The sequence below is a fragment of the Clavelina lepadiformis genome, chromosome 2 (assembly GCF_947623445.1).
Source record: "Clavelina lepadiformis chromosome 2, kaClaLepa1.1, whole genome shotgun sequence".
Classification (NCBI taxonomy): domain Eukaryota; kingdom Metazoa; phylum Chordata; class Ascidiacea; order Aplousobranchia; family Clavelinidae; genus Clavelina; species Clavelina lepadiformis.
The window spans coordinates 14,749,733-14,773,374 of record NC_135241.1 but is presented as its reverse complement, the minus strand read 5'-3'; the positions used below and the strand labels follow the sequence as shown (position 1 = coordinate 14,773,374).

Sequence of the window (23,642 nt, the reverse complement as noted above, 5' to 3'; positions counted from 1 at the left end):
GAATAAATTCTTTCACAAATATAAAAAACGATTTTACAACTATTTAAAATAGGCTAATTTGTTTTGGGACCCGAGTCAAATCAATAGAAAGTTCCACGTTAACACGAGTCAAGTCGAGTGTTTTAAGCACTAAAACACAAGTCAAATGAAGTCTTTCCAAATCGGCCTGCTATCTTTGAAATATTATCTTTCAAGTTGTGGCGGTCAGTACCACACAAATATCCTACACCTAAACTTATTTGTTTTTTTGAAAGATATAATTGGAACTGTACCTTTAAGTTTTGGTGGTCAGACGATTCAACCTAGCACGATTCAACCCATAGACCAGGGGTCGGCAACCTGCGGCTCCGGAGCCGCAAGCGGCTCTTTCATCCTTCTGATGCGGCTCTTATTAATTTATTGCTACAGTAGAAACAAACTGAAGAACACTCGCGTCTTTATCTCACTGAGCACATTATAGTAAATGAAAGCATAATCATTCTGGTTGTGACGTCATAATTAGTCGATAAACATAAAGGTTGTTTTTAGCAGTCTACTAGCAGCAGTTAGACTAGTTAGAGAGTGCGCAGGCTGTAACAGCCAACCAACTATGAGTAAATCTAAGAAAAGAAAAGTGTCTGAAGAAACCAGAACGTTCAACGATTCGTGGACAAATTCATTTGCTTTCTTACTGAATTAACTGCTTTTATAAATGCGACACATGACAGTTTTGTTACAGAGTGTCGTTTTCGTTTTATTGTGAAAATAGTTTTGCGGCTCCCATTGATTTTTATTTTGTGGAATATCGGTTAAAATGGCTCTTTAAGTGCAAAAGGTTGCCGACCCCTGCCATAGACGATTCAATCCCCGGATGATTCAACCCGCGGACGATTCAACTCGGACGATTCAACCCGCGGACGATTCAACTCAGGACGATTCAACCCGCGGACGATTCAACCCACGGACCTTTCAACCCACGGACCTTTCACGTACTTATAGCTTAGGCCTTAGGCCTTAGGTTATCACTAGGGCCCGCAAAAGTCAATAAAGTCAAAAATTTTTAAGGACCTCGTCTGACCCCGAATCAAAGAATAAAGTTGTTTTCAGCACCTAGGGGGGTGTTTCTAAGAAGTTAATAGGTCAAAATAAAGTCAAAATTTACAATAAAGTCAAAATTTTCAATAAAGTCAAAATTTGTGAAATTATGGGTTTTGACAAAGTTTTTCTGTTTCTTGAGAGTTATTTTTGTAAAAATCCTCGTGGAAGCATTGTAAATCAGGAATTGCGACACAATTAAACCATATTAACCCATAAAAGCAGGAAATAAGTCGCAATGCCCACTTGGATCAGCAGTAACTTTTATCGCAAATTGTCCATTGTTTATTCATTGTTACGTATTTAAGTAATCCTTATGCCGCGTGAAGAGGGTTACATTACTTCTTCCCTGTTTAATTTGCTGTTTATTAGAATTTACCATGCGGAGAAAATCGAGACAAAGTGTCCTTTTCACAAGGACAAAATAACACAAGCTACCTAAATCTATCGCCAAAAAACACGACACACTTTTTATAATACATAAAACACCTTGACTTTTGTACAAAATATTACGTTTGGGTCTGAAATTGACAAAATATTATGTTTGGGTAACTGGAGGAAGAACTGTGGCCTCTACAAATAAGCAATTTCGTTAGGTCAAAATAAAGTCAAAATTTGATAAAAATAAAGTCAAAAAAAAAGTTTTTTAGGTCAAAATAAAAATGGCCCTAGTTATCACCAAGTTACTTCGTAGCCAATTGTAAGCGACCACTACCGTATTTCAGACCTAGGAGGAGGCATGGTGGAAGATAAGCAAGATGCAACATAGGCGCCCGCAGCGTATATTTATGTACGTGCGTACCATTTCTAAGCTGTGTTTTCTGAATTTATATTTATTAAACTTGAAAAGCTTTAGGCTGTCACCGTGCTGGTTTCAGAGTCATATTTACCACCCACTGATGAGATACATCATTGGTTATAATTACCACGTTTAATAACTTGTATCACATGTAATCATACGTAATCAACTAATCACATTAAAACCAAGCGTATTGGCGGGCCCTTTGAGCCATGACCCCATAAGAACCCAATTTTTGGATTGCATGCAACAATATTTTGGCTTACACCATAATAGAGTAACATGTAATAGGTGGGTACACGGTGTCAAAAGATAGTTCTGTACAGTGTTTAAAATTGTAAAATATAAATTGGCAGGAATTTTATGTAAAATATGAGAATAGTTTAAATTTTGAGACACTGTAAAGGGTTTGTCATGCACAATAACCCAAAATTTTTGCACCCCACCTATTTTGGGCAAGGTGGAATAAACGTAGGAATTTTAGAACCATATTATAAAAACTGTTGCCCCCCTTCCTGAACTCCATTTAAAGTAGGCTACGTCACTGATTAAAACGTCTTATCAAACAAAATTACTCTTTGCTTCATGCTAAATAATTTAATACAAAGAACCAACCATAATTAGTTTTTGTCCTTTACTGGCAATTAATTAGCAGCCTATACGCAAGCACACTGCTTTATAAATGGCACTTATCACCTGTGCAGCAACTGAGAAATGCGATATACCAACAGAGAATTTTATAATACAAATGGTTATTTTACAAACGATATGTATAACGTTGAAACAAATACCCAAAACCAGCTTTGTTTATCACAAAAGATAAAAGAAGCGGGTTATACCGCGTTATAAAATTGTTGTATGCAGCTTTTTAGAATTATCCGCAATAATTTGCCATATGATTCATTTTGAGTCATTTTTTCAAGGCGCAAGGCATATTTTTGAGGCATAAAGGGGCAAAATTTTTGCGTTCTTTGCATTTGAGGTGGGTTTGACAAGCGTGAGAATTTCAGACCAAGCTTTCAAAAAGACCCTTAACGTCCCTGGACACAATGTTGATTTATAGAGCATAATACAATTGTATCATTACTGGTATATAACAACTTACTGCGTACCATTTGAAAATTTTCTGCTGGCACCCATGTATAGTTGGAAGGAATGGCCGCAATATAACCTAATACAAATAGATCTTATCATAAACGACTTCTGAGAGGCAATCTTGAACGCATCCATTATTAACAACAGCCTGCCTGTTGATGAATCTCATGCGTACATGGCCACATTTTCCACTATTGCTTACTATGAATACAGTATAATCGAAGAATAAGTCACTCCCTTGGTAGATGAAATCATAACTTATTCAAGGTTGCCAGCATAGAAAATGCCACAACGAAGTTCACACAACCACCACAGAACTCGTTAATTGGCTTGAAATCAATTTTTTGGCAAAAAGCGAGACTGCATTCAGCGAGCTCAAGTTTAAAGTGCTGTTAGATGTAAGATAGCCCTGGTTTCAACAAAAAGTTGTAGGAAATTTTGGAATTTTGTTTGTTTTCTAAAAAGACGGGTTCAGACTTTTTACGCCAAAATTTATATCGGGAGGATTATACCCGTTAAAATTATTTTTGTGTGGAAGCCGCATCTTAAGTCATCTGTAGTCTGGTAATTGTTTTGTTTATCTGTCTGCAGGGTTTTATAAAAATTAAGGCAGCATAATGCAACGAAGAGGTATTCATGTTGATCAGTCCGAATTATTGTGTAAATCTGGTTGTGGATTTTACGGAAATTCCGAGTGGCAGGTTAGCAAAACTCTCATTACAGTATTATGGAATAATTTACATAAATTACATCTTGTAATTTAAATAGCGTGTAATTCTTAATTTTGATATACACTGATGAGGGACTTATGTCGGTGTCGGCTCGGTAGCTGAGGGGTTCGAGCACTGGCCTTGCAATAAATGCGGCTCGTGTTTCGTGTTCGATACCCAGTGGTGCTATACCATTGTGATGGCCTTGTGTAAGGTTTTAATGACACTTACTCCTGTTCAGTGGGCCTGGTTCTGACAGTTTTAAATTTGGGTAATACTATATCAAAAAACTCAACTTTAAAATGTGTGACACTCGGAACTTGCACAAAGGCTAGCTCAGTAACTGGGGCTTGAGTGATGAGAAATCAAAAGATTTTTTCATCTTATGTTCCACTTTGCAAAGGTTTCTAGGACCAGCCTATGCATAGAAATAACCAATAAATTTTGAACATAGACGTACTCATTGTTGATATCGTGCAATAAATCATAAAACAGCCCTTAATTATACAGTATTCAGTTAAAATATCCGTTAGCTTAGAGGTTACCCATTAGACTGATTAGAGGTTCATTAGCTTACTAAATGTATAGCAATAGTATGTACTTGATTATGTTTTCAACTTGTTTTTATGTTCTCTTTACTTTGTTACTTATGTGTATCCAGGGATATTGTTCAAAATGTTGGCGAGAGGTGTATCAGCAAAACCAGATAAACCTTGATCATGAATATGCTAAAAAGCTTCAAGAACAAGAAAATCTTGCCAGTGGCCGCGTTCTGCAGTCACCTGCACAGAGAATGTTACAGCAGCAGCAGAATGCAGAGGCAATTTCAAGTGTAGCATCAACTTCTCATCATAAAGAGTCTTCCACCCAGCGTTCTAGCACAGAACCAACTTCACTTTCCAGGTGTGATTATAATTTTTATTTTAGCATGTGCCTTTACTCATACTACATATTTCATATTTTTAGAGGAAGGAACTTTTTCATTTTCTCAAATCTCTCACTAGCAGCCTTCAGTAGGTTACAGTGAAAATGCCAAGCAAAACTAAATGCCTAATCATTCTATATGCTATATAAAATAATTATAGTTTGAAAATACATGCTTAATGCTGTTCTTCAAAGTATGGTTGTGCACTATATGTACACCATGTGGATTATGTGCTTATTTTGTGCATTGCTAATTACAGTTAGTGTTAGCTATAAATTGGTAGGCTCCTGTAGTAGTTTCTGATATGGATGTTATCAAAGCACATGGACACGTTTTAGTAGTATCATTTCTGAAGGTGCGCAATACCAGACGTTACACCCATATTAATTTTATTGATATTAGCAATATAAGGTGAATAAACTAAGAAATGTTTAAATAACACCAGTGGTATATTTAGGATTGCATTGCATTGAGGCAATAGTTTTTAAAAGCTGGATCTAAAATTCTCGCTTTATCTCCAACTGAAAACTTTTTTATTTTTTAAGGATTTTAGGTCTTAGAAACCAATTCATAATGCCTTAAAATTAAATGTATTCTCATATTTGTATGTACAATAGTTGCTAATTTGTAGTGTATATATAATTTGAACGTTGAACGATATTCAACATTGAATACTCGCCTATTATATGTTTTCCTGTAGCCGATAAGTAATCACAAACAAGGAAGTGTGATGAAAGAAAAGGGCCTGTGGCCCGAACAATTGGGTTTCTGTGGCTTAATAACCCCTCTCCTAAATATGTTGTGAATAAAACTAAGAGTGTAATCAGTTAAGTATGGAAGAGAAACGAGAATTAATTGATTTGATAGAATTAGTGAGGCTATTGTGAACTTGATGTCATGATTTTATTCTGTCATTGGTGTAAAATGGTGTCCTCATTTGTATGGACATAGTACATAACGTCATACTCATAACCCATATTAGACAGAGCCTCGCAGGCCAACTTTTAATATTTAAAAGCAAAAAGTTCATAGATTAGAGTCAAGTTCAAAATAAATTCTTTACTTAAATCACTTACGAGATATTAATGGCTTACAACTGTCAAATGCCTTTTACTCAAAGTCGTTTTGGGTAATCTTAGTATTTTTTTAATTAATTGCAGTGGATTGGTTTGGTCAGCTCTTTTTGGTTTGCAGCATCATTTTTCAGTAAAAAAAAACGCAGCGCCCTAAATTACTTCACAGTCTTTTTGCATGTTGCATTATAAAGTAGCATGACAAGTTTAGTGTAATCTAATAAGATAAGTAAAAATCTAATAGCGTCTCTTTTAATGATGATTTTAATATTGTACGTTTAAATTTTCTTGCAACCTCTGCCTATGTATCTTATTAGTTAACATGTTGAAGTCCCAGCCACGCAAAACAAATTTATTAGCTGCTGGTAAATTCACTGGCTAGACTCTTGTGACGTAATATGTTTAATACACTGGATTAGGAGATTTTGTTCCTGGAAACTTAGGATTAAATCTAACTTTCGAGTTAGTTCCTTGACAAATAGTAACATTTATAGACTATGATGTTGCATTTAGAGTTCGTGGAACAATATTGTCTTCATTTTTCAGATATCCTAAATTCATTTGTTTGTATTAAAATTTATTTTTTAGACTAAGTCCTTTGTGAATACAGTGAAACTTTTTTAATAGTCATCATGATTAAACACAAAATCGGATAAAACACAATAAAGGGACAAATCCCAAACAGACTGAAATAATGTTAGATAAAAAGTTTTTGAAAAATTTTTTGTTTTCTGTGTATGAGTCATAACTTCCAAAACTTTGCACTCTAGTAATAATGTATTCAATTACCCTGATTCAATGAGACTCATATTCTTTCACATTGGCATTTTTTTGGACATCATGATTGCTTTCTAATAAAGTTTCACTCTATTTTGTTAGAAAAGAGTTTTTTGATGTGCCTAAATATTAACAACAGATTAACTTTGTTATTAGATCATTTAAGGAATTTGAAGAAAAAAAAGTTCAGTCAAAGGGATTTCGCAGCCGTACACTTAAGAATTTCTTTTCCCCTGTATCAGAATCAACATCTGGTTTTACCCAGAACTTAGCACAAAAATCTGTGAAAAGTTCCCCATCAAAGAGTAAGCCCATTTTAGAATTATTATTATGAATCTGGCAAATAAACTTTTTTTATTTTAAAGAATTGATAGCAAGTACTAATTGATAACTCTGTGTTTGCATTTACATGAAATTTTTTCTAAAAAATGGTACTACAGTAATTAAAATAATGTCATCTTTATCAGGGTCATCTTTACATCAATCAACCTTACCAGACAGACAACAGAGTTATGAAAGCAAACGAGCATCACGAGATTTTCATAATTTTCTTCAAGAATTTTCAGAGCCAGCCGCAAAAGATATGATGAAACAATGTAGAATATTTTTAGAAAAACTTCATTCTAACACAGTAAGAGCTTGTAATTTAAGATAATCTATGTGTGTGTTTATTACGCAACACGGGTGTTAAATTCTTTGAAGTGTGGAATTTTTTTGGTAAAATTAATTATCATTTCATATTTGCCCTTTATTGAAATATTTCTGGCCACTCTTTGCAAAAGATGTTGTAAAGATCCTTATCAAGATTGAAATGTAAAGCATGATTATGTGGCCTAGTGCAGCCTGTAAAAGTATCCACTGAAGGCGGTTGTTATATGTTTGTAATAAATGTTAAGCAGCAAGTCAGGCCCTGGACAACAAAAAAAAGAGATACTTGAAAAGAAACCAAAATTACTCCTAGAGTGCCAATAATTTGGTTGAATGCAGGCATGAAATTTTCTTTGATTGCATTCTGCAGGCATGAAATGTGGCATGAAAAGCAGCTCATAATTCAAATAAAGTAGTGTGGCACTTGCTTGGTACAACACCTTATAAGTTACTAGTAATGCACATGATGCTGGATAAGCTTATTTTCTTACACACACATGAAGAAGATTATCCATCTGGATTTGGAATATAGTATAAGTATTATTGCTCATGCACGAATAATTATAATTGATTATTTTTCTATCTTACATAACGTTTACCGAAATGTTTTTAAAAAATACATAGTACCTCCTTCATTTGTAGTGCTGTTTTAACAGTGATAGGTGAGCCACATTGAGGTACTTATGTGTTTGTTCCTTTCGTAGTTATAAGGTGGACTGACTTCTTGTTTGTGGTACCAATTAATGTTGTAGTGACAAGCAAGATGCAGTGGTTTTAAAGTTAGCCTACCCTTGACTAAGGTTTATTTACGGGTACAGTTAACGTATCTGATTCATTCCTTGCAAATGCTATGTAAGCACTTTTTTATATGGGCAAAGCCATGTGGTATATACTGTATGACAATAAGGTTGAATAACACCAGTTGGCTTTCCACTCAGGTGTATAACAATTTATAGAAAAGAAGGCGTTATTTGCTGAGATATTACTGGTAATTGCTATTAACACTGCACTGTTCAATTACAAATTTAGAGTTCATTTTTGTAGAATGTCATTTTTCTTCTTGCTATCATCTTTATCTCGAAGTTTATGCCTAATGAAGTAGAAGGCTGATAATGATAGATGCATAACTGTTTTAACTAGCATATAGCGATGGTTTTTAGTGTGATGGAGTTCCAATGTCATGCTGTAAAATACAAATTTCCTATACGGTATTTGTTCTTCTTTTTGTTTTTTAATGTGTATTATTTACTCTTCATAGAATCATACAATAGAACAACAGTCAGCCATGGTTCAAGATTTTTATCACTTCATGAAGGAACGAGTGATATCACATGCTGCTTACAAGGGATATATGTCTGACTCTCATCAGGAGAAAATTTTAGACAATATTGAGCGCTTCATAATGACCAGGCTGTACAGGCATGTTTTTTGTAATGACCAAACTGATGATGAAGCCCAGGATCTGACAGTCCAGGTGACATGATATGTTAGTGGATACATATAACTATTAAGGTAAAATTGCAATACTAATATTTATCATATTACACTTCACCTTATTTTTATACTAAGCTTAACCTTGCATTTAGCTATAAAGTTGCTGACAAAGTATAATAGCAAAGTAAACTGTGTCTTTATTGTGTGTCCTGTCATGAAAATTATGTTGTTTTAAATCGTTGCGTTCTTTTTTAATCATGTATAATAAGAGTAGCTGCATTTAAACAAAACTATTTTATGTGTTGTTTCAATGAATGTATAGCAAGAAACCTTTTTTAGCTTATTTTATTTTGCAAATGTAATTGGTTGCATGAATACAATACTCTCGCAGATTGTACATGGATGGTTTCTCAGCTAAACTAATCTCTTTTCAATTAACATTTGTAGACCAGAATCAGAAATTTACATTGGATTACGGCGTCGATGTTAGATGCAAATATTGATGAGCAGAAACCATTTGTTTCTGATTTCACATTAAAAGCTATTACAGGTATGATTTATTACTTAAGAATTTATACAAACTTAACATGAAGTTCATGGGATTAGTGGACAGTAAATTTTACTTAATAGACCGGTGGTTTTCAACCTGGAGGTTGCGACCCCGATGGGGATCATTACTCATTAGCCTTTTTTCTAGGGGTCGCGAGAGCATTTATTTTGCGCTTGTGAATACACAACAGCGTTACATATATGTTTAGCTGAAAATTGTGGAAGGGGGTCGTTTGATTATATTGGGTTGCAAAATGGGTCACTGTATGAAAAAGGTTGAAAACCATTGTAATAGGTTAATGTTAGAAACATTTTTTTGTGGAACTATGTATCGTTAGCATATTTGATTGTAAGCTGTCCTTGAATGTAGGCTGCATATAAAGGTACAGCAAGCTGCAATGAAACATAAGGTACAGTGAGCAGCCACTACAATATACTGTCGATTCTCTACAACAATTACTACAAAAAGCAAATTATATTAAGTTCAAGAAGGTTTTATCGATTAACTATTGTCAACAAAAAGAAGTGCCAGCTGAAACTTCAGTTAGATAAAAACATGTAAACCGCCCTTGATCGCAAGCTGCAAAATTGACGATAGAAAAAACTTTATAAACTATCTATTTCTTATCCTTTAATTTTAATTACCGTATGTTGTGTCATTTTCAGAATAGCTTCATTTATAATAGTTTGACAAAATGGGTTATCAAAAACATAACTTACTTTAGTTCGCAAGTTGTTGTCTCTGAAAAGTTAAGTAGTAGCTATAAATGTTTGTTATGTTATAAAACGTATTATTGTTTTGTAGCTATTATTGAAATGGACTCAAAAAGGGCTCCTCAAGACAAGATTGCTTGTGTAACACAGTGCAGTAAAAATATTTTTGAAGCCATTAAGTCTTCAAAGGTATGATCTATTTGTCCATGTTTATTGATGACAATGTTTGTACAGTAGTAGACAACCTATGTAGTGTACAAAAATTAAAGACTGAAAAACAGATAACAGTATTTCCATTTGTAGTTCAGTGCAGTATGTATGATACTGCTTGTAGGGTAAAGCATTAGTATCCACCCATTACTAAATAGCCACCAAATAAGTGACTTATATTTAGAATGATGGTACCCCAGCTAGTGCAGATGAATACCTTCCAGCTCTAATTTACATTATACTAAAAGCAAATCCTCCTCTTCTGAAGTCAAACCAACGCTTCATTACAAGGTTTTCAAATCCAACTCGTATTATGTCAGGAGAAGATGCCTATTTCTTCACAAACCTGGTACGAAACTTAATCAGTAAAGAAATATAAGTTACCGTAAAACCTCTATTTGAGCGCCACCTCTATTTGAACGCCACCTCTAATAGAACGCCACTTTTAAAGAAGGGTAGAAAAATAGAGCGCCTCCCTCTAATTGAACGCCACCTCTAATAGAACACCACTTTTAGCGGCGGAATTGTATTAGCAGGTCTCTACTCATAATTATATTATTATTTAATTATATTAGTATATTTTCTAATTACCTGTATATACCGGTAAATGTGTTTGGTGTTTTTTCTTTTCATTAATAAACTTTATTTCAAAATTCTGACCAGCTAGTCGAAAAATAGAGCGCCAACCTCTAATTGAACGTCACCTCTAATAGAACGCCACTTTTAAACAAGAGTTGAAAAATAGAGCGCTATGGCGGTGAAATAGAGGTTTTACGGTATATCTGTCCTATTTCACAATTGTTTCTATTTAACATTATATGAAATAAACTAAATTTTGACATTAATATTGTAGTCACACTTCTTTTCGTGTAAAACTATTACTATTTTTTTTTAAATAAAAATTACAAATTAATTTGCTTATTTTATTATAGTGCTGCGCTGTGTCATTTATTGAAAATTCAGAAAACGGCCTAAATGCAGCAAGTCTCTCTCTCACCCAGGCAGAGTTTGATGCATACATGAATGGTGAGATGACTGTAACAAATAGGTTAATGGAGCACGAAGACAACAACATGTGCCAAGGACTCAAACTAATGTACCAAAATTTGAAGGAGTTGGCATCACTTCACGAAAGGTATTAGAGATTGTGCATTTCATGCCTACATTCTTACCTAAGAAGGCATACCTTTTATTATTACCTTTATAGATATTACAAGATAACAAGACTCTGCATTGGTTGAAATTAAAAAAAACAATTTAATAAGAAAACATTAAAACATAATTAAAATGAAACAACTGCGCATAAAAAAGCACTAAGAAGAAACTAATTCCATGTTTGCGGCAGTTTCAGAAAAAAAAACAATTTCATCAAAAAATCATTCAGTTCATAGCAACCTTGGGCAATGTTGTCATAGATGGCTATTTACAGGATTTATTTACAAGGCATCCAATTTAAAATTAATCAAAATTTAACTTATTTTGCCATTAGAATGATATCTTATAAACTCCTTCACTAATCCCAAGTAGGGAAAGAATTTGGCTATACTATTCACTGTGAAAAATTACTAACTGATACATGTTGGTATTCGCGTTTAGGTATTTTCACCACTAGAGAGATACCTTCCAGGATTTCTACAATATGATAGAACATGTCAATGTGCTTACCTGTGAAAAGTGTTGCACTAAAACACCTATAATTAATCATTATAAAGATGCTGTATTGCAGATCATGTCATGAATTTTTTCGCCACTGGAGGGCCAAATGATAAACCTTTGCACCAGATTATATAAATCTTACCCATTCACATTAGTTGATAAAACACTGGTAGTCTAGTAACAAAGTATCAGTGCAAAGCCATACATTAAACCAGGGGTGTGCAACCCGCGGGCCAAATGCGGCCCGCAAAGGAAAAATATGCGGCCCGCGGAGAAGTGACAATTTTGAACGGTGTGCGGCCCGCGAAACGAGTTTTAATTTAGTTTAGTCTGCTATGTGCAATCAATTCCAATCCCTTTGCAGTGCTGAATCAAACCTTGGCTGAATGTCTGTGACGTAACAATACCCTAACCGTTAGGGTATTGTTGCGTCACAGACAGACGATTAGGGCCTAACGGCTAGCTTGTGCAAAGCAAGAACGCAATTCACAAAGATGTCAATTGCTGAGCAGTTAGCTGCGTCTTAACTTATATTTCTGCAAGGAGATAACCCCTAATAAAGTCACAAGACCAATAACGAAAGAAACTGTTATTGATTTTGTGCTTTTAACTACGTGTATGTTAATTAAAGGTGTGGCCCGCGGTTTCAACCAGTTGTTGGGATCTGGCCCTCTTGTACAAAAGGTTGCACACCCCTGCATTAAACAATTGTTCAAAAACTCCATTTAAAGATTTTGTCAGTCAAACCTTTTGTGCACAATAAGTTGCTTGTTAGTCCAGCCTCTGTCAGCTTACAACTCAACCTATGTTGGAACCGATGTGCATTTGCATTTCAGAAAAAATCAACGGCTATTATTATTTGCACACAAAGTAATTTCTTTTTGTTTGATTTTAGAACAGAAAAACTGTTCCAAGAAGCAATTGGTATGAAAAAAGGTATAGAACTTCACTCAAAACGTTTTAAAATGGAAGTTGATAAAGCCCTAGCAAAACAACTTCCCCACATCAACTACCCATTAGGTAGTGACGGTGCAATGAGTGATGAATCTTCTACTTCTTCTACTTCACCTACTCGAAACTTTTTTTTGAGAGAAGAAAATGCTGCAGGTACAGCAACTTCTTCCAAACATCGCAATCAGTATACGTCTGCACTGGACGATGACATTGCTACAAAAGACAACTTGCCACCCCCACTTGTTCCAACTGTTATATCGAATCAACAGAATTAGTATGTTAAATATCCAGTGCTAGCTATGTCTGATACGCTACTAAGTATTGCAAATAACCCGTAAAATCAATATTTGATTGTGATCATTTTTTTGAAAGTTTAATTTTGTTTACCAGATTTGCATTCAGTTTAACATCAACCACTGGTATTTACCAGTAATACAAAGAAAATAATTCAAGTTAACGATTTTTTGTATCTTTTGTTGAATTATTGCTAATGTGATAGAAAATATTTTTCCCATTCTTCGGGTTAACTCTTAAAGCAACGGCTTTTGTGAGGGTTTAAATCTACATTTACTGATTTTCAGCAGCCTTCATTATTGCTTATTTGCATTCAAAATCCACTGCAAAAATGTTAGATGAAGTTCTTCTCTTTTGCTTGGGATGATAATAGTACTCAGTAAACAAAATTTTGCTGTCCAAACTCCAAATAATGTTTCAGTTTCATAGTAAAACTTGGGTTGTTTACATAAATAGTTTTTTTTTGTGCTAAAGATTGGCGTACATACCTGCTCCACTTTTGATATTACTATGCATTCCGATGGAACAGTATGTGAAATCTTAATACAGTATTGTGTGTTTTGGTTATTCGCTAACTTGCATTATCAAAAAAATGATTTCTTACCATTCACGAAAAAAATTCTTAAACCTCAATTATTACTGCTTTGCTGAAAAAATATATATTTTTTTATATTTATCAAAATTTTGTCCAGTCAAGGGCTAGATTTGGTAAATAGAAATCTTCAATAAGCTTCTAGACGCAAAAACTAAAAATGATAATTGTTTTATTTCGAATCCATTCCACATGTTTGTTATAACTTATAAAGAAGTATATAATTGTTATCTTGCTTTTCTTTCTTTGTTAAATTTACTATGATATAGTCTAATAAAGGTGTTTGTTACGCGGAACACATGTAAAAATGTAAATTAAGTATTTCTAAAAGTGATACATTTCTAGAAGCTTTTCTTGTTACGACGCGCCCCCGCTGTGCGAAAAACTAGCTGACCCCGAGAAGAGAGTACAAGAGAACAGTTGGTCGAGTTAGTTGTGCGTGTACGAGTAAACGAAAACAATACGCTTCAATGAGAGAGTAAAATTATGAAAATATAAAAATATTTCAAAAATTGGAAACAAACATGGAAAAATAAAATAATTGAACCTTTTTTAGGAAAAGTATCTTCTGCAAACTCAGCAAAAACTTCAGCTACTCTCCTTAGAAGCTCTCTAAACAATTTCTTCACGTAACCTAAACAAATATTATCAGCTAAAATGATTATTGTTTAAACAAGGGGGTACACCAGTTGGGTCAAATCTGAAAATAGTCACACTATTTGTCTTTCAGTGCCCAAATGTAGCCGACAGAATATATCAGTTGTAATTACCATATGTACAATTTGTGGCAATCTTCCTGACCATACAGTCTCTTCTCTTATACTTTTTTCTACCACACTTCAAAACTCCAATATGCATCGCTTTGGCATGTTCGAATGAATGCAAACCTCGTCGGACAAACACTGGCTTGCCTACCCTACGACCAACGATAGAAGAACATGATAGGAAACTGCTAGGGGAAGTACCGTTTTTATTTCAACCTCGTAACGCTTCAGTTCTGGCACTTCCGTTTGACTTAGGTTGGGCCTTTGGACTTAATGTAGCCTTATGGAGAAAGAACTATGACTAGGGGAAGGTGATGTTTGTAAGCGTATATATCAGTATAGCCTATAGGTACAGCTTAATTTGGTTAACTTTGAAGTTTACAATGGTGAGAAATTTATAAAACTCTTTGAAACTAGGCCTAAATATGTACAGGTATGCTTACAGATTGAGACTGCAATATAAAAATGACACGTATATGTTGCATGCCTGAATGCAACAACTGTCCACCGCAGCACAATTTGTTTAGTGCACCAAACAAAAAATTTTGTATCAAAAAAAAAGAAGCATGGGCAGAATTATTAGAAATAAAAATTTTGTCATACCGAGAGGACAAGTTTATACAAGAGTTGTACAGCAAAGATCAAGTGAAAATCTGTGAGGAGCATTTTCTTGAAGAAGATATTATCACGAGTAAACAGTTTTTTTGAAATTATTTTTGAGTGTCTAACCCATGCTTCTAAAATGAAATTTGTAGCTTACCATATTGGTACTAAAGTATCATATGTGTTTAAATTTTAGAAGGAATTCGCAAGGAGCTGCGCATAGGGGCCATTCCAACCCTGAAGCTACCACAAAAATATGTGGAAGTTAAACATTTTCCAGAAAGAAGACAGGACAACCTACTTACTTCCAGGTACGTACACCTACTTACAGGTACTTCCCCTAGCAGTTTTCCATCATGTTCTTTATATCGTTGGTGGCAACCTTTTTGTTTTCCTGCATGAATTGTCACCAAACAGAAGTCTGGGGAGTTCCCAACTATTTTGTACAAACCGGCACTGAGGCTTATCAGAGGCAGTATAGAGTGCTAATTTTCCAAACTCTGCAGGCTGCAGATGGTCCACGAGTTGTAGTTTAATTTTTCATATAGGATATATACCGGTCTGTATTTCATTACAGGATTTTCTGAGATCTGGGGTGTACAGACCCGGTGACTCAAGTGTGCAGGTGTACAACGGGTAGCCATGTGTGTACCTAAGTAATCTATGCAATCTTTCTTCAGTTCAAATCCAGGCTGATACTTGTAATTGTATATAAATTTATATCCTATCATCACACCTTACCAAAAAATCCTGTGCGTCCGATAAGTTTTCAGCGATTCTCTTCAAAATTTGGAGGCAGGGTCAATACCATTGGTTGGATTCAGCCAATTCGCACTGGTTCTTGGAATATTAATGACCTCTGAGAACCGGTTGTTAACAAGCGTATGTATAGGCCGATATGTATATTGGCCCTGGGTCAATATGGCATGCTGCTAGTGAGAGAACCAAATGATAAAATATTTGAATCCAACCACTGGTTAACACCAAAAATGCAGGCGCTAATGTTAAAAAGAAGCCTGCTTTTTTCCAATCTGTATTTAGTGTTGTTTCTTCCATTTTCGAAGGTGTTAATATAGTACAAAGTATGGAATATGAAATGGAAGGTTTTTTGTGATGGAATGGAAAATTTCTATTTCATTCCATAACATGCCCAGATTGACCATAAGACTTCAGACTTACAAAAATGCACCCATTGCAACATGATTTTAGCCATGCTTTCCAATCTGGCAAACATCGCTGCAAACACACGAAATGGATTCAATTTGTTGGATTAAAAAGTTTTAAGTTTTTAGACTGTTTGAGGACAGGTTTTAGATAGTAAATTAAAAATGATCTCTATGAGAATTGAGATTAATTTCACGCACAAGTTTTGTACAGCACGGTCAATGGCAAAATATGAACAATACAATAAACACCACTAAGTATGTTAGAACCATATGATTGCAATTCGACATAACACTTTGTTTTTAAGCTGATCAATCAGACTGGTGACTGATGAGATGATAGAGAGACTCACACAGATGAGTTGAGTAGTCATTGTAGTGTCATAAGTTGCTTCACACTGCTGTTATTTTTATAACTTAACTGATATATGCTTTGAAATTGAAGAATATTAAGTTATTGAATGTCAGCATCTACAATTCTAGAAGGTTTTTAATACTCTACTCGGTTATTAATTATTTGTGGCAAGTGTGACCAAAACAACTTTTCAGTATTAGGTTCTATATAATTTCCGAACATTTAAAAAAAATGATGAAGCAATTATTAGGCTTCAGTTTGAAACACGTTTTACAATGCAAATTTGCAACATACGAATACAAAAGGTTTTCGAAAATACGACGAGGTGAAAATATTTTTTAATTGCTAAAAAGATTGGGAGCGGCCAAACAATGTGCTCCTTGTTTATAGAAGAGTAAAAGCTCGAGCGAAGCTCTTATTTTCATTGGCAAGCGAGAGCATGAGCGACACTCATCAATATGTTGTACAATAAAAAGCAAGGTATGGGATGGCACTTTAGGGTTAACTTTTATTTTTAATTCCTCTAGACAAGCTTTTGTAAACCTTAGCTTGCTTCATCAGGTATACTAAGAGATTTTTTTAAAGAGTGGTTGCCCAGCTCTTGAGTATCAGGCAAGCTTTGCTGCCAATGAAATTGGCAGTACGGCTAATGCGGTCTCCAAAAATCTCGAGGCTGTAGTTGCCATCCTTGCTTTCCACTATCGCTGATTAGTCATTGTTCTATTTTAAAAACCTTGCGTATTGTCAGATAAACACATTTTTATTTTTCAATTGTTTTATTAGTACATCGTCAAGGGCTAGGTTTCCGGTATTGGTACAATACGACTTGTTAAAATATGAAGCGAGTGACAGAAATTACGATGATTTTAGATAAGACCAATGTGGTCATGCAGTAGCCGAGTGGTTCAAGTCCTGACCTAGTAATAAATGCAGCTCAGGTTCCGAGTTCGATACCCAGTGGCGCCAGACCATTGTATCTCCCTTGGGCAAGGCATTAATGAAACTTCTGTCCAGTGGAACAGGTGGGCAGTTCTAAATTCGGGCAATACTATAAAAATTTCAACAAAACAAATAAAAAATGTATGGTTCTCGAAGCTTGCACAAAGGTTAGTTTGTTAACCGGGGCTCAAGCGATGAGGAATCACCGCCAGGCTTACATCGTGCAAAGACTTTCCTCAGTCCAAGGATAAACATTATCCTACCATTCCCAAGACCGTTTATAAATAAATGAAATAAACTGCATGTCTTATCTTAAGAATTAGAGATTTTAAAATTGTTAGTATAGGAATTGAACTATAAAACTAGTAAGGTGATAATGTGACATGTCTTTTACACTCACAAACATTAAAACTGGAAATTCAAAGGTTTGGAATAAGAGGTTAGTACCGTTTTGATGATTTAATCTGTGAGATTTAAACTCTATAATTAATTAGTGTAACGTAATTGTGTTGTTGTTTACATGATATTTTTGAGTAGTCTTGATTTGAAAACCATGATTAGGAACATACAGTATATTTAGCACTCAAGTTAACTGTCTAGTAGTTAAAGTGCCTGACACACAATTAAGTGTGCCAAAAACTTGGCAATGTTATCCTATTATTTTAGTATAGGTGAATATAGCACTTATAATGTCTGTGGTTATTTCAATGGTTCTAGTGAACAGTACCAAACTTATTCAAGAAAACATTAAAAATATAATGCATTCATCAGGAAATACACAAAAAAATATTTGACCATGAGGAATCATTCCCAAGTTCAAGTTGTCAAAAGACTTCCCTCAGTAATTGATGATGTTTCATGCATTGAATGAATTGGTATGGTATGATGACAAAGAAGCCAAACATGAGTATGCAGGGTAGACTGAGCACACCCTGGGACACAAAATGATGTCAAAACACACCCTGAAATACGTGAAACTTGACCAGCACAATAGTTTCAATTGCATTATTTTGCAATGTTTTGTGTTAACATGTCTTAATTTAAAGAATCTTAAAATTTCACCACCGTGGTCAATATTTCTTAAGAACGCAAGCGATCAAGGTCTATCTAGATGCAGTACAGCTTAGTTTGGCAAAAATATCAATTAAGTAATTAATACAAGTTATTGTATATCTAAACTAAAGTCGCCTAAGTCAGGGGCTTCTCTAGTTGCTGATGATCCAATATATAGGATGGTAAATGTAATAACAGCAGAGGCAGTTCACGGAGCTGCCAACCGATTTCTTTGGATATACAGTGAGACCTGGTTAATCCGAACACTGTTATCTGACACAAAACTGCAGGGAACGGATTTCTTCCTGTTCATTTTACCCCTTTAATCCGGAAAACCCGCTGTCCGACTCTGACACAAAAGTTTTGGAACAAATGTGCTAAATAAATAGCAATACAATCCGATAACCCGGATTATTATGAGTCATGAGTGAAGCGAAAATGATTCACGATTGCCCTAGATACAATAGTTAGTTGACGAAAACAATAGCCGATTATTATCTATGCATAATAATGTTGCAGTTTCCCTCTTTAAACTCCTACGCATGCGTATACTTTGAATTGGAGTAATGTGCATACTGCTTTTTGAACACAGTGCTGCATTTGCAATATTGATTGATTTTTCGCTTTCCTATAATCCGGATACCCCGCTAAACCGACATTTTATGAAAAAACAAAGTGGTCCGAATTAACGAGGTCTGACTGTATATATATATTTTAATCTTAAAAATATATATTTTGTCTTAACGCTATCATCATTATCTTATTCAAATGGAATCAGTAAAAACAGAATTAAAACATAGTCACACAAACTTTGCGTTATGAGAAAAAAGTCTATACAGTAGTGGTCAAAAAGATTAAAATGTACTTCATCAATCTAGTATTAGTTCTGAGTTTCTCAAACTATAAGTTGTTTAATTCTGGCCTGAAATATTCTTGTTTGTGGAATAAAACATATATATGTAGGTTTTATGTGAAATAGTGTTGTGTTAAGCTGTTAAAGCATTTAATGAGCTTATACATCGTAATGCTATTCACTGTTATTTTGCTTGTAATGTGCATAGAAATACAGTTTTTACTTTGGTCATTTACATAATTTTAGATTATCGTATACAGTATATAAACACATGATGGACCCCAAATGGAGTACCAAGTTCATATTGAACTTTATTTGAAAAATGTTTTGCAGGGTAAAGTACAACAAAAAAATGCCTGTCTGTACTGCCTACAACTGCAAGGCTAATCTTAAAACATGTTCCTTGTTCAAATTTCCAAAGAAACATGGCCTCTGCCAGGAATGGTTGGAATGCCTGGGCCGTGTAGATTTGTATGAATTTACATACAGAGATCTCAAAAACGGTGGATTTCGTGTTTGTCAAAGCCACTTCAAACCATCAGATATTTACACAAAGGTTTACTGTAGTTGTTAACAGCGATAAATAATTATTTACTTATTGATCTTATTTTATGACCGTTGAATTGCTTTTAAAGTTATATAAAATCACTGCAAGAACACAAGTGTCTTATGCAAAACCTGTGGTTTCAATTTAGGATGGAAAGAAATATGTTGTAAAATATGCGAAGCCAGTCTTGCAGAAATCAGCCACACCAGAGGAATTTTTGCTGAGAACTAAGCATAAATATATACAGAAACCTGGTAATTACATTAGCTACTGTACAATCATTCTTAATATATGTTTTGAACCTGTTTGTTGAATCAATTAATACTGCACCACACTACATTAGTTTTCATAAAAATATAATTGTCAATTTGAGTCACCATTCATTTCTTTTCATGTGTCTTTTGATCACAGTAGACACCACAAAGAAAAAAACACAAAGCAAAACAAGAACCAAGGAAACCTCTTTACAAGCTCCAGCAAATGAAGGGAGTTATACCAGCGTATACAGACATGTGAAGGTGGGCCAATGCTGCTGTACCTACTTCAGAACAGATGATATCATTACAATTGAATTTTGTTCTTAATTCCAATACATTACAAGGGTATTGAGTTGCTCATACTGCTGTATTGCAATTGCACCCATTTTGTATGAAGCCAGTATCTGTTTGGTCTTTTTCTTCATGAATCACAAACCATTGCTGAGTCTAAAAAGCAAGGCTTTTACTTTACAGGTTGACAACTCCCCCTTGGAAGAAGTTGAACTAATATACTATTGCTCTGTACCAATGTGTGGTAATAATTCACAGAAGAATCCAGATTTAGGATTTTACCAGATTCCCGCAAGTCACTACACTAAGGAAAAACGTTTTCATGAGAAATGGAAGAGGTGGCTGACAGACATATTTTCATTGTGGAATGTAGATAAAAGTGTAATCACTGTAAGTTTTTTCTTACGCTATGTTTTAATGCATGGACATAGTATAGATCAGGGATGTCCAAATTTTTTGCACAGAGGGCTATGAACAAAAATTTTTATTAGTTATCGGGCTTCTCACTGTCTATGAAAATCGATGTTTTACCTAGTATGTAATGAAGGTTGTAAAGACTTTTTTAGTTGTAAAGGTTTTTTTAAAAAGTAGTAAACATTGCTTAAAGTCTTAAACCCACATTACACTGTTTTATTGAACGCAGCATTCTTAGTTGGAGCAGTGATGCTGTATTTTTGGACTGAAAATTAGGAATACAAATACAATGCTAAAAGAGTAATAAAGACAATCAGAGGCCTGAGAAAAGCACGTTCTTTATTGACGGTTCTAGTAAAACCGTTCTACCATTAAATGTAATGTAATAGTGGTGTAATTTTTCAAGGCTCCTTGTGCATTGGACATTAATAAACGTTTGGCAAATGCACTTCATACCATTTAGAGGCCTTTGTTTTTTACCGGTGTATTTTGAGTTATAGTAGGTGTGTAACTGTGTATTTCCAATTGATCTGTATTCTAAATCAAACCGGACAAGTTAAACCACCTGCCGTAGTACCTACAAACTTTTTATACAATGTAAATAAAACTTATACTTAATAAAACACTCTTAAGCTAAATTTTTTCAGAGCACCACTCGAATCTGTTCAATCCACTTTGAAGATACCTGCTTCAATTTTAAACCTGGAACCAAAATGCATTCACAAGCAAAACTAAAGGCTGATTCTTGCCCAACCTTTGATCCACTCTATTCTGGCTACATTAAGGCACAGGAAAGGTAAAATGAAATTCATATTTTTTAAATTATTATTAAATTAAATTATGAAGACTATTTTACTACAGGCTGAAACAGATATCTGCAAAAGAAACGAATCTTTCACAAATACAACAAAACCTGCAGGTATGTGTCATAGTTTTAATATATCGGTTTACAGTAATATGACATTTAAAATATTTTTATCCAACTTTATTTGCATAGATAAGACAAGAAAATATTGTTCCTGCTGCACAAACTAGCAACGGATCTTCAGCTTCTAACACATCGACAATAATTGCTAAATCTATCCAAGACAGTGATTTTGAAAAGATCACTGAAGCCGTCAATAAAGATGGCAAATCAATTTTTTTTGTCCCGCTTCAATCGGCCAGTTCAAATACCACTACAGATACTGTTGCTTGCAATAATAGTGCGCCGGAAACCTCTGCACAATTATCTGACCATTTATTTACAAATAATTTTCCTTCGTCACAAACTGGTGAGTCAAAAAGATTCCTTGAAATGCCGAACTATGGAGACGGCCAATGGAATGCTTTGAGTATAGTTTCGTTGAAACGAAAGGGTCCAGAGAGCGAAGACAATATATCAACTGGGGGGAGTGCCCAGAATAACCCTCTTAATGAAGATGGTTGCTTTTCACATAAAAAGCATGCTCCAAACCCATTTGGTGCTATTGATATTGGTATTGCATTTGATGATGAACTAAATAAGTTGCATGGGGGAAACCAAGTTTTGTAAAAGCTACCAGTAATTCTAGATTTACCTGTGCAAAGTATTGAAGGATTAAATTTTGTTAAACATTCGACTTTGATGCATTGCTAGTTGAAATGATTATTATTTTCCTAGTGAATCCACTAGGAAATACTGTTTAGGCATCTGGCAGTGACGCTGGTAGCCGAATAGTTAAACCTTACAGAAACTAGCTAAAACTTAGCCTGTGTTTCTAATACAGATGTTGGTCACAATATAGCTGGTTCAAAGCATAAGATAGGAACGGGTCCAAGCACACCTCACTTAGCCCACAAAAATGATCGTCTTACCCGTCAAATGAAACAGAAAACAAGGGCTGATTTGTATGAAATGCCATCTAGAGTCAAAATTATGCTCAGACTGTCTTTACTGTAAACTAGGAAGCGACAAAGTTAAAACTGTAAATGCAGGAATCAAATTTATTTGCAAGTAAGTTTGACATGTAGATTAATCAGAGCTGTTGTGACGATTACGTCACGAGTCACGAGTTGTTTTGAGCTGTTTGGAATTTAATTTAGAATCCTGTAATTCAATTGTTTACCAAACTTGAGTTTTCCTTAATGACGTCAGATAATTTCCTCGCTTGAACTGGTGTGTCACATATAAATACTGATGTAATGTTTTCAATCTTTCCTTTTCATGTGATCGATTTCACTGGTTACTACAGCGCTATGTAACAATCCGTAAGCTTTGCCCGAAGGTGAAAACCTTTGTGTTATAATAAATAAAATGGGAACTTTATAAGTTAGTAATTTGTATAGACAGAATCAAGCAACTAACAGCATAGTCACGCAAATTTGAGAAATGAGAACTCATCAATCGAAGCAGAAGCAAAACAAGTCACCAACCATCAATCGTCCTCGCTCATATTCAAACAATTACCGCCAGCATATGCGGACATTATGAAAGATATGTTCCTTGTGTAATACTTCACACAAGTAGTGCACAAGCGAACTATTTCTTTGTCATACTGTATGCAAGTAGCAGTGCTGGATTAACTTGTAAGCACGAGCCTAGGGCATCAAGAAAAAATGGTCTCTTCACGTCTTCAATTCGGTTGTAAGTCGGGGCCGAGTTTTAGTTTCAAAAAAATCTGGGCCAGATTCGTGCGTGAGGTCATACTCACACTCTGTCACTTTTGCGTCGTAATTTAACCTTCTTTATACAAATGTGCCGGGTGCTAAAAACATCCGGCAGAGAGCAAAACGGATTTTTTAAAAGATTGACATCAAAAGATGACTTTAAGGTGGCGTGAAATACCAAAATGTGCCAAAAAATTTTTGTTTGTTTTATGCAATGAATTTACTAAAATACCGATTACTCAAAAAATCTTACATGGGGCCCGCTGAAATT

At 34.7% G+C, this 23,642-nt stretch overlaps 2 protein-coding genes across 6 annotated transcripts; both read left to right on the top strand.

Annotated features, from left to right (window-relative positions):
- The first annotated feature begins 390 nt into the window (after positions 1–390).
- On the top strand, positions 391–13,827 carry LOC143446547 (rab5 GDP/GTP exchange factor-like). 2 transcript variants are annotated; one of them, XM_076946214.1, is made up of 11 exons: positions 391–968; positions 3,560–3,669; positions 4,340–4,581; positions 6,610–6,758; positions 6,921–7,084; positions 8,360–8,575; positions 8,983–9,085; positions 9,890–9,987; positions 10,193–10,357; positions 10,941–11,143; positions 12,560–13,827. In XM_076946214.1, the coding sequence occupies exons 2-11, from the start codon at positions 3,586–3,588 to the stop codon at positions 12,891–12,893; spliced, it is 1,758 nt and encodes a 585-aa protein (XP_076802329.1). In that variant the 5' UTR covers positions 391–968; positions 3,560–3,585; the 3' UTR covers positions 12,894–13,827. The 2 variants fall into 2 exon arrangements, with proteins under 2 accessions (XP_076802329.1, XP_076802328.1); XM_076946213.1 differs by lacking the exon at positions 391–968 and adding an exon at positions 1,327–1,864.
- Positions 13,828–14,513: 686 nt separating this feature from the next.
- LOC143446549 (uncharacterized) lies at positions 14,514–23,033 on the top strand. 4 transcript variants are annotated; one of them, XM_076946216.1, is made up of 9 exons: positions 14,514–14,959; positions 15,068–15,182; positions 19,568–19,790; positions 19,930–20,035; positions 20,196–20,299; positions 20,513–20,719; positions 21,391–21,539; positions 21,590–21,662; positions 21,741–23,033. In XM_076946216.1, the coding sequence occupies exons 1-9, from the start codon at positions 14,734–14,736 to the stop codon at positions 22,275–22,277; spliced, it is 1,740 nt and encodes a 579-aa protein (XP_076802331.1). In that variant the 5' UTR covers positions 14,514–14,733; the 3' UTR covers positions 22,278–23,033. The 4 variants fall into 4 exon arrangements, with proteins under 4 accessions (XP_076802331.1, XP_076802330.1, XP_076802332.1 ...); XM_076946215.1 differs by having other exon boundaries at positions 14,515–14,959; positions 20,193–20,299; XM_076946217.1 differs by having other exon boundaries at positions 14,516–14,959; positions 20,193–20,299; positions 21,605–21,662.
- Positions 23,034–23,642: the final 609 nt, after the last annotated feature.

Excerpts from the sequence above, each read along its gene's own strand:
- LOC143446549 (XM_076946215.1), top strand. The coding sequence starts at position 14,734 with ATGACACGTATATGTTGCATGCCTGAATGCAACAACTGTCCACCGCAG. Across the intron at positions 15,183-19,567 it reads GACAACCTACTTACTTCCAG|GGTAAAGTACAACAAAAAAA; the intron begins GTACGTACACCT and ends AATGTTTTGCAG. Across the intron at positions 19,791-19,929 it reads CATCAGATATTTACACAAAG|GATGGAAAGAAATATGTTGT; the intron begins GTTTACTGTAGT and ends GTTTCAATTTAG.
- LOC143446547 (XM_076946214.1), top strand. The coding sequence starts at position 3,586 with ATGCAACGAAGAGGTATTCATGTTGATCAGTCCGAATTATTGTGTAAA. Across the intron at positions 8,576-8,982 it reads CCCAGGATCTGACAGTCCAG|ACCAGAATCAGAAATTTACA; the intron begins GTGACATGATAT and ends TAACATTTGTAG. Across the intron at positions 9,988-10,192 it reads AAGCCATTAAGTCTTCAAAG|AATGATGGTACCCCAGCTAG; the intron begins GTATGATCTATT and ends ACTTATATTTAG.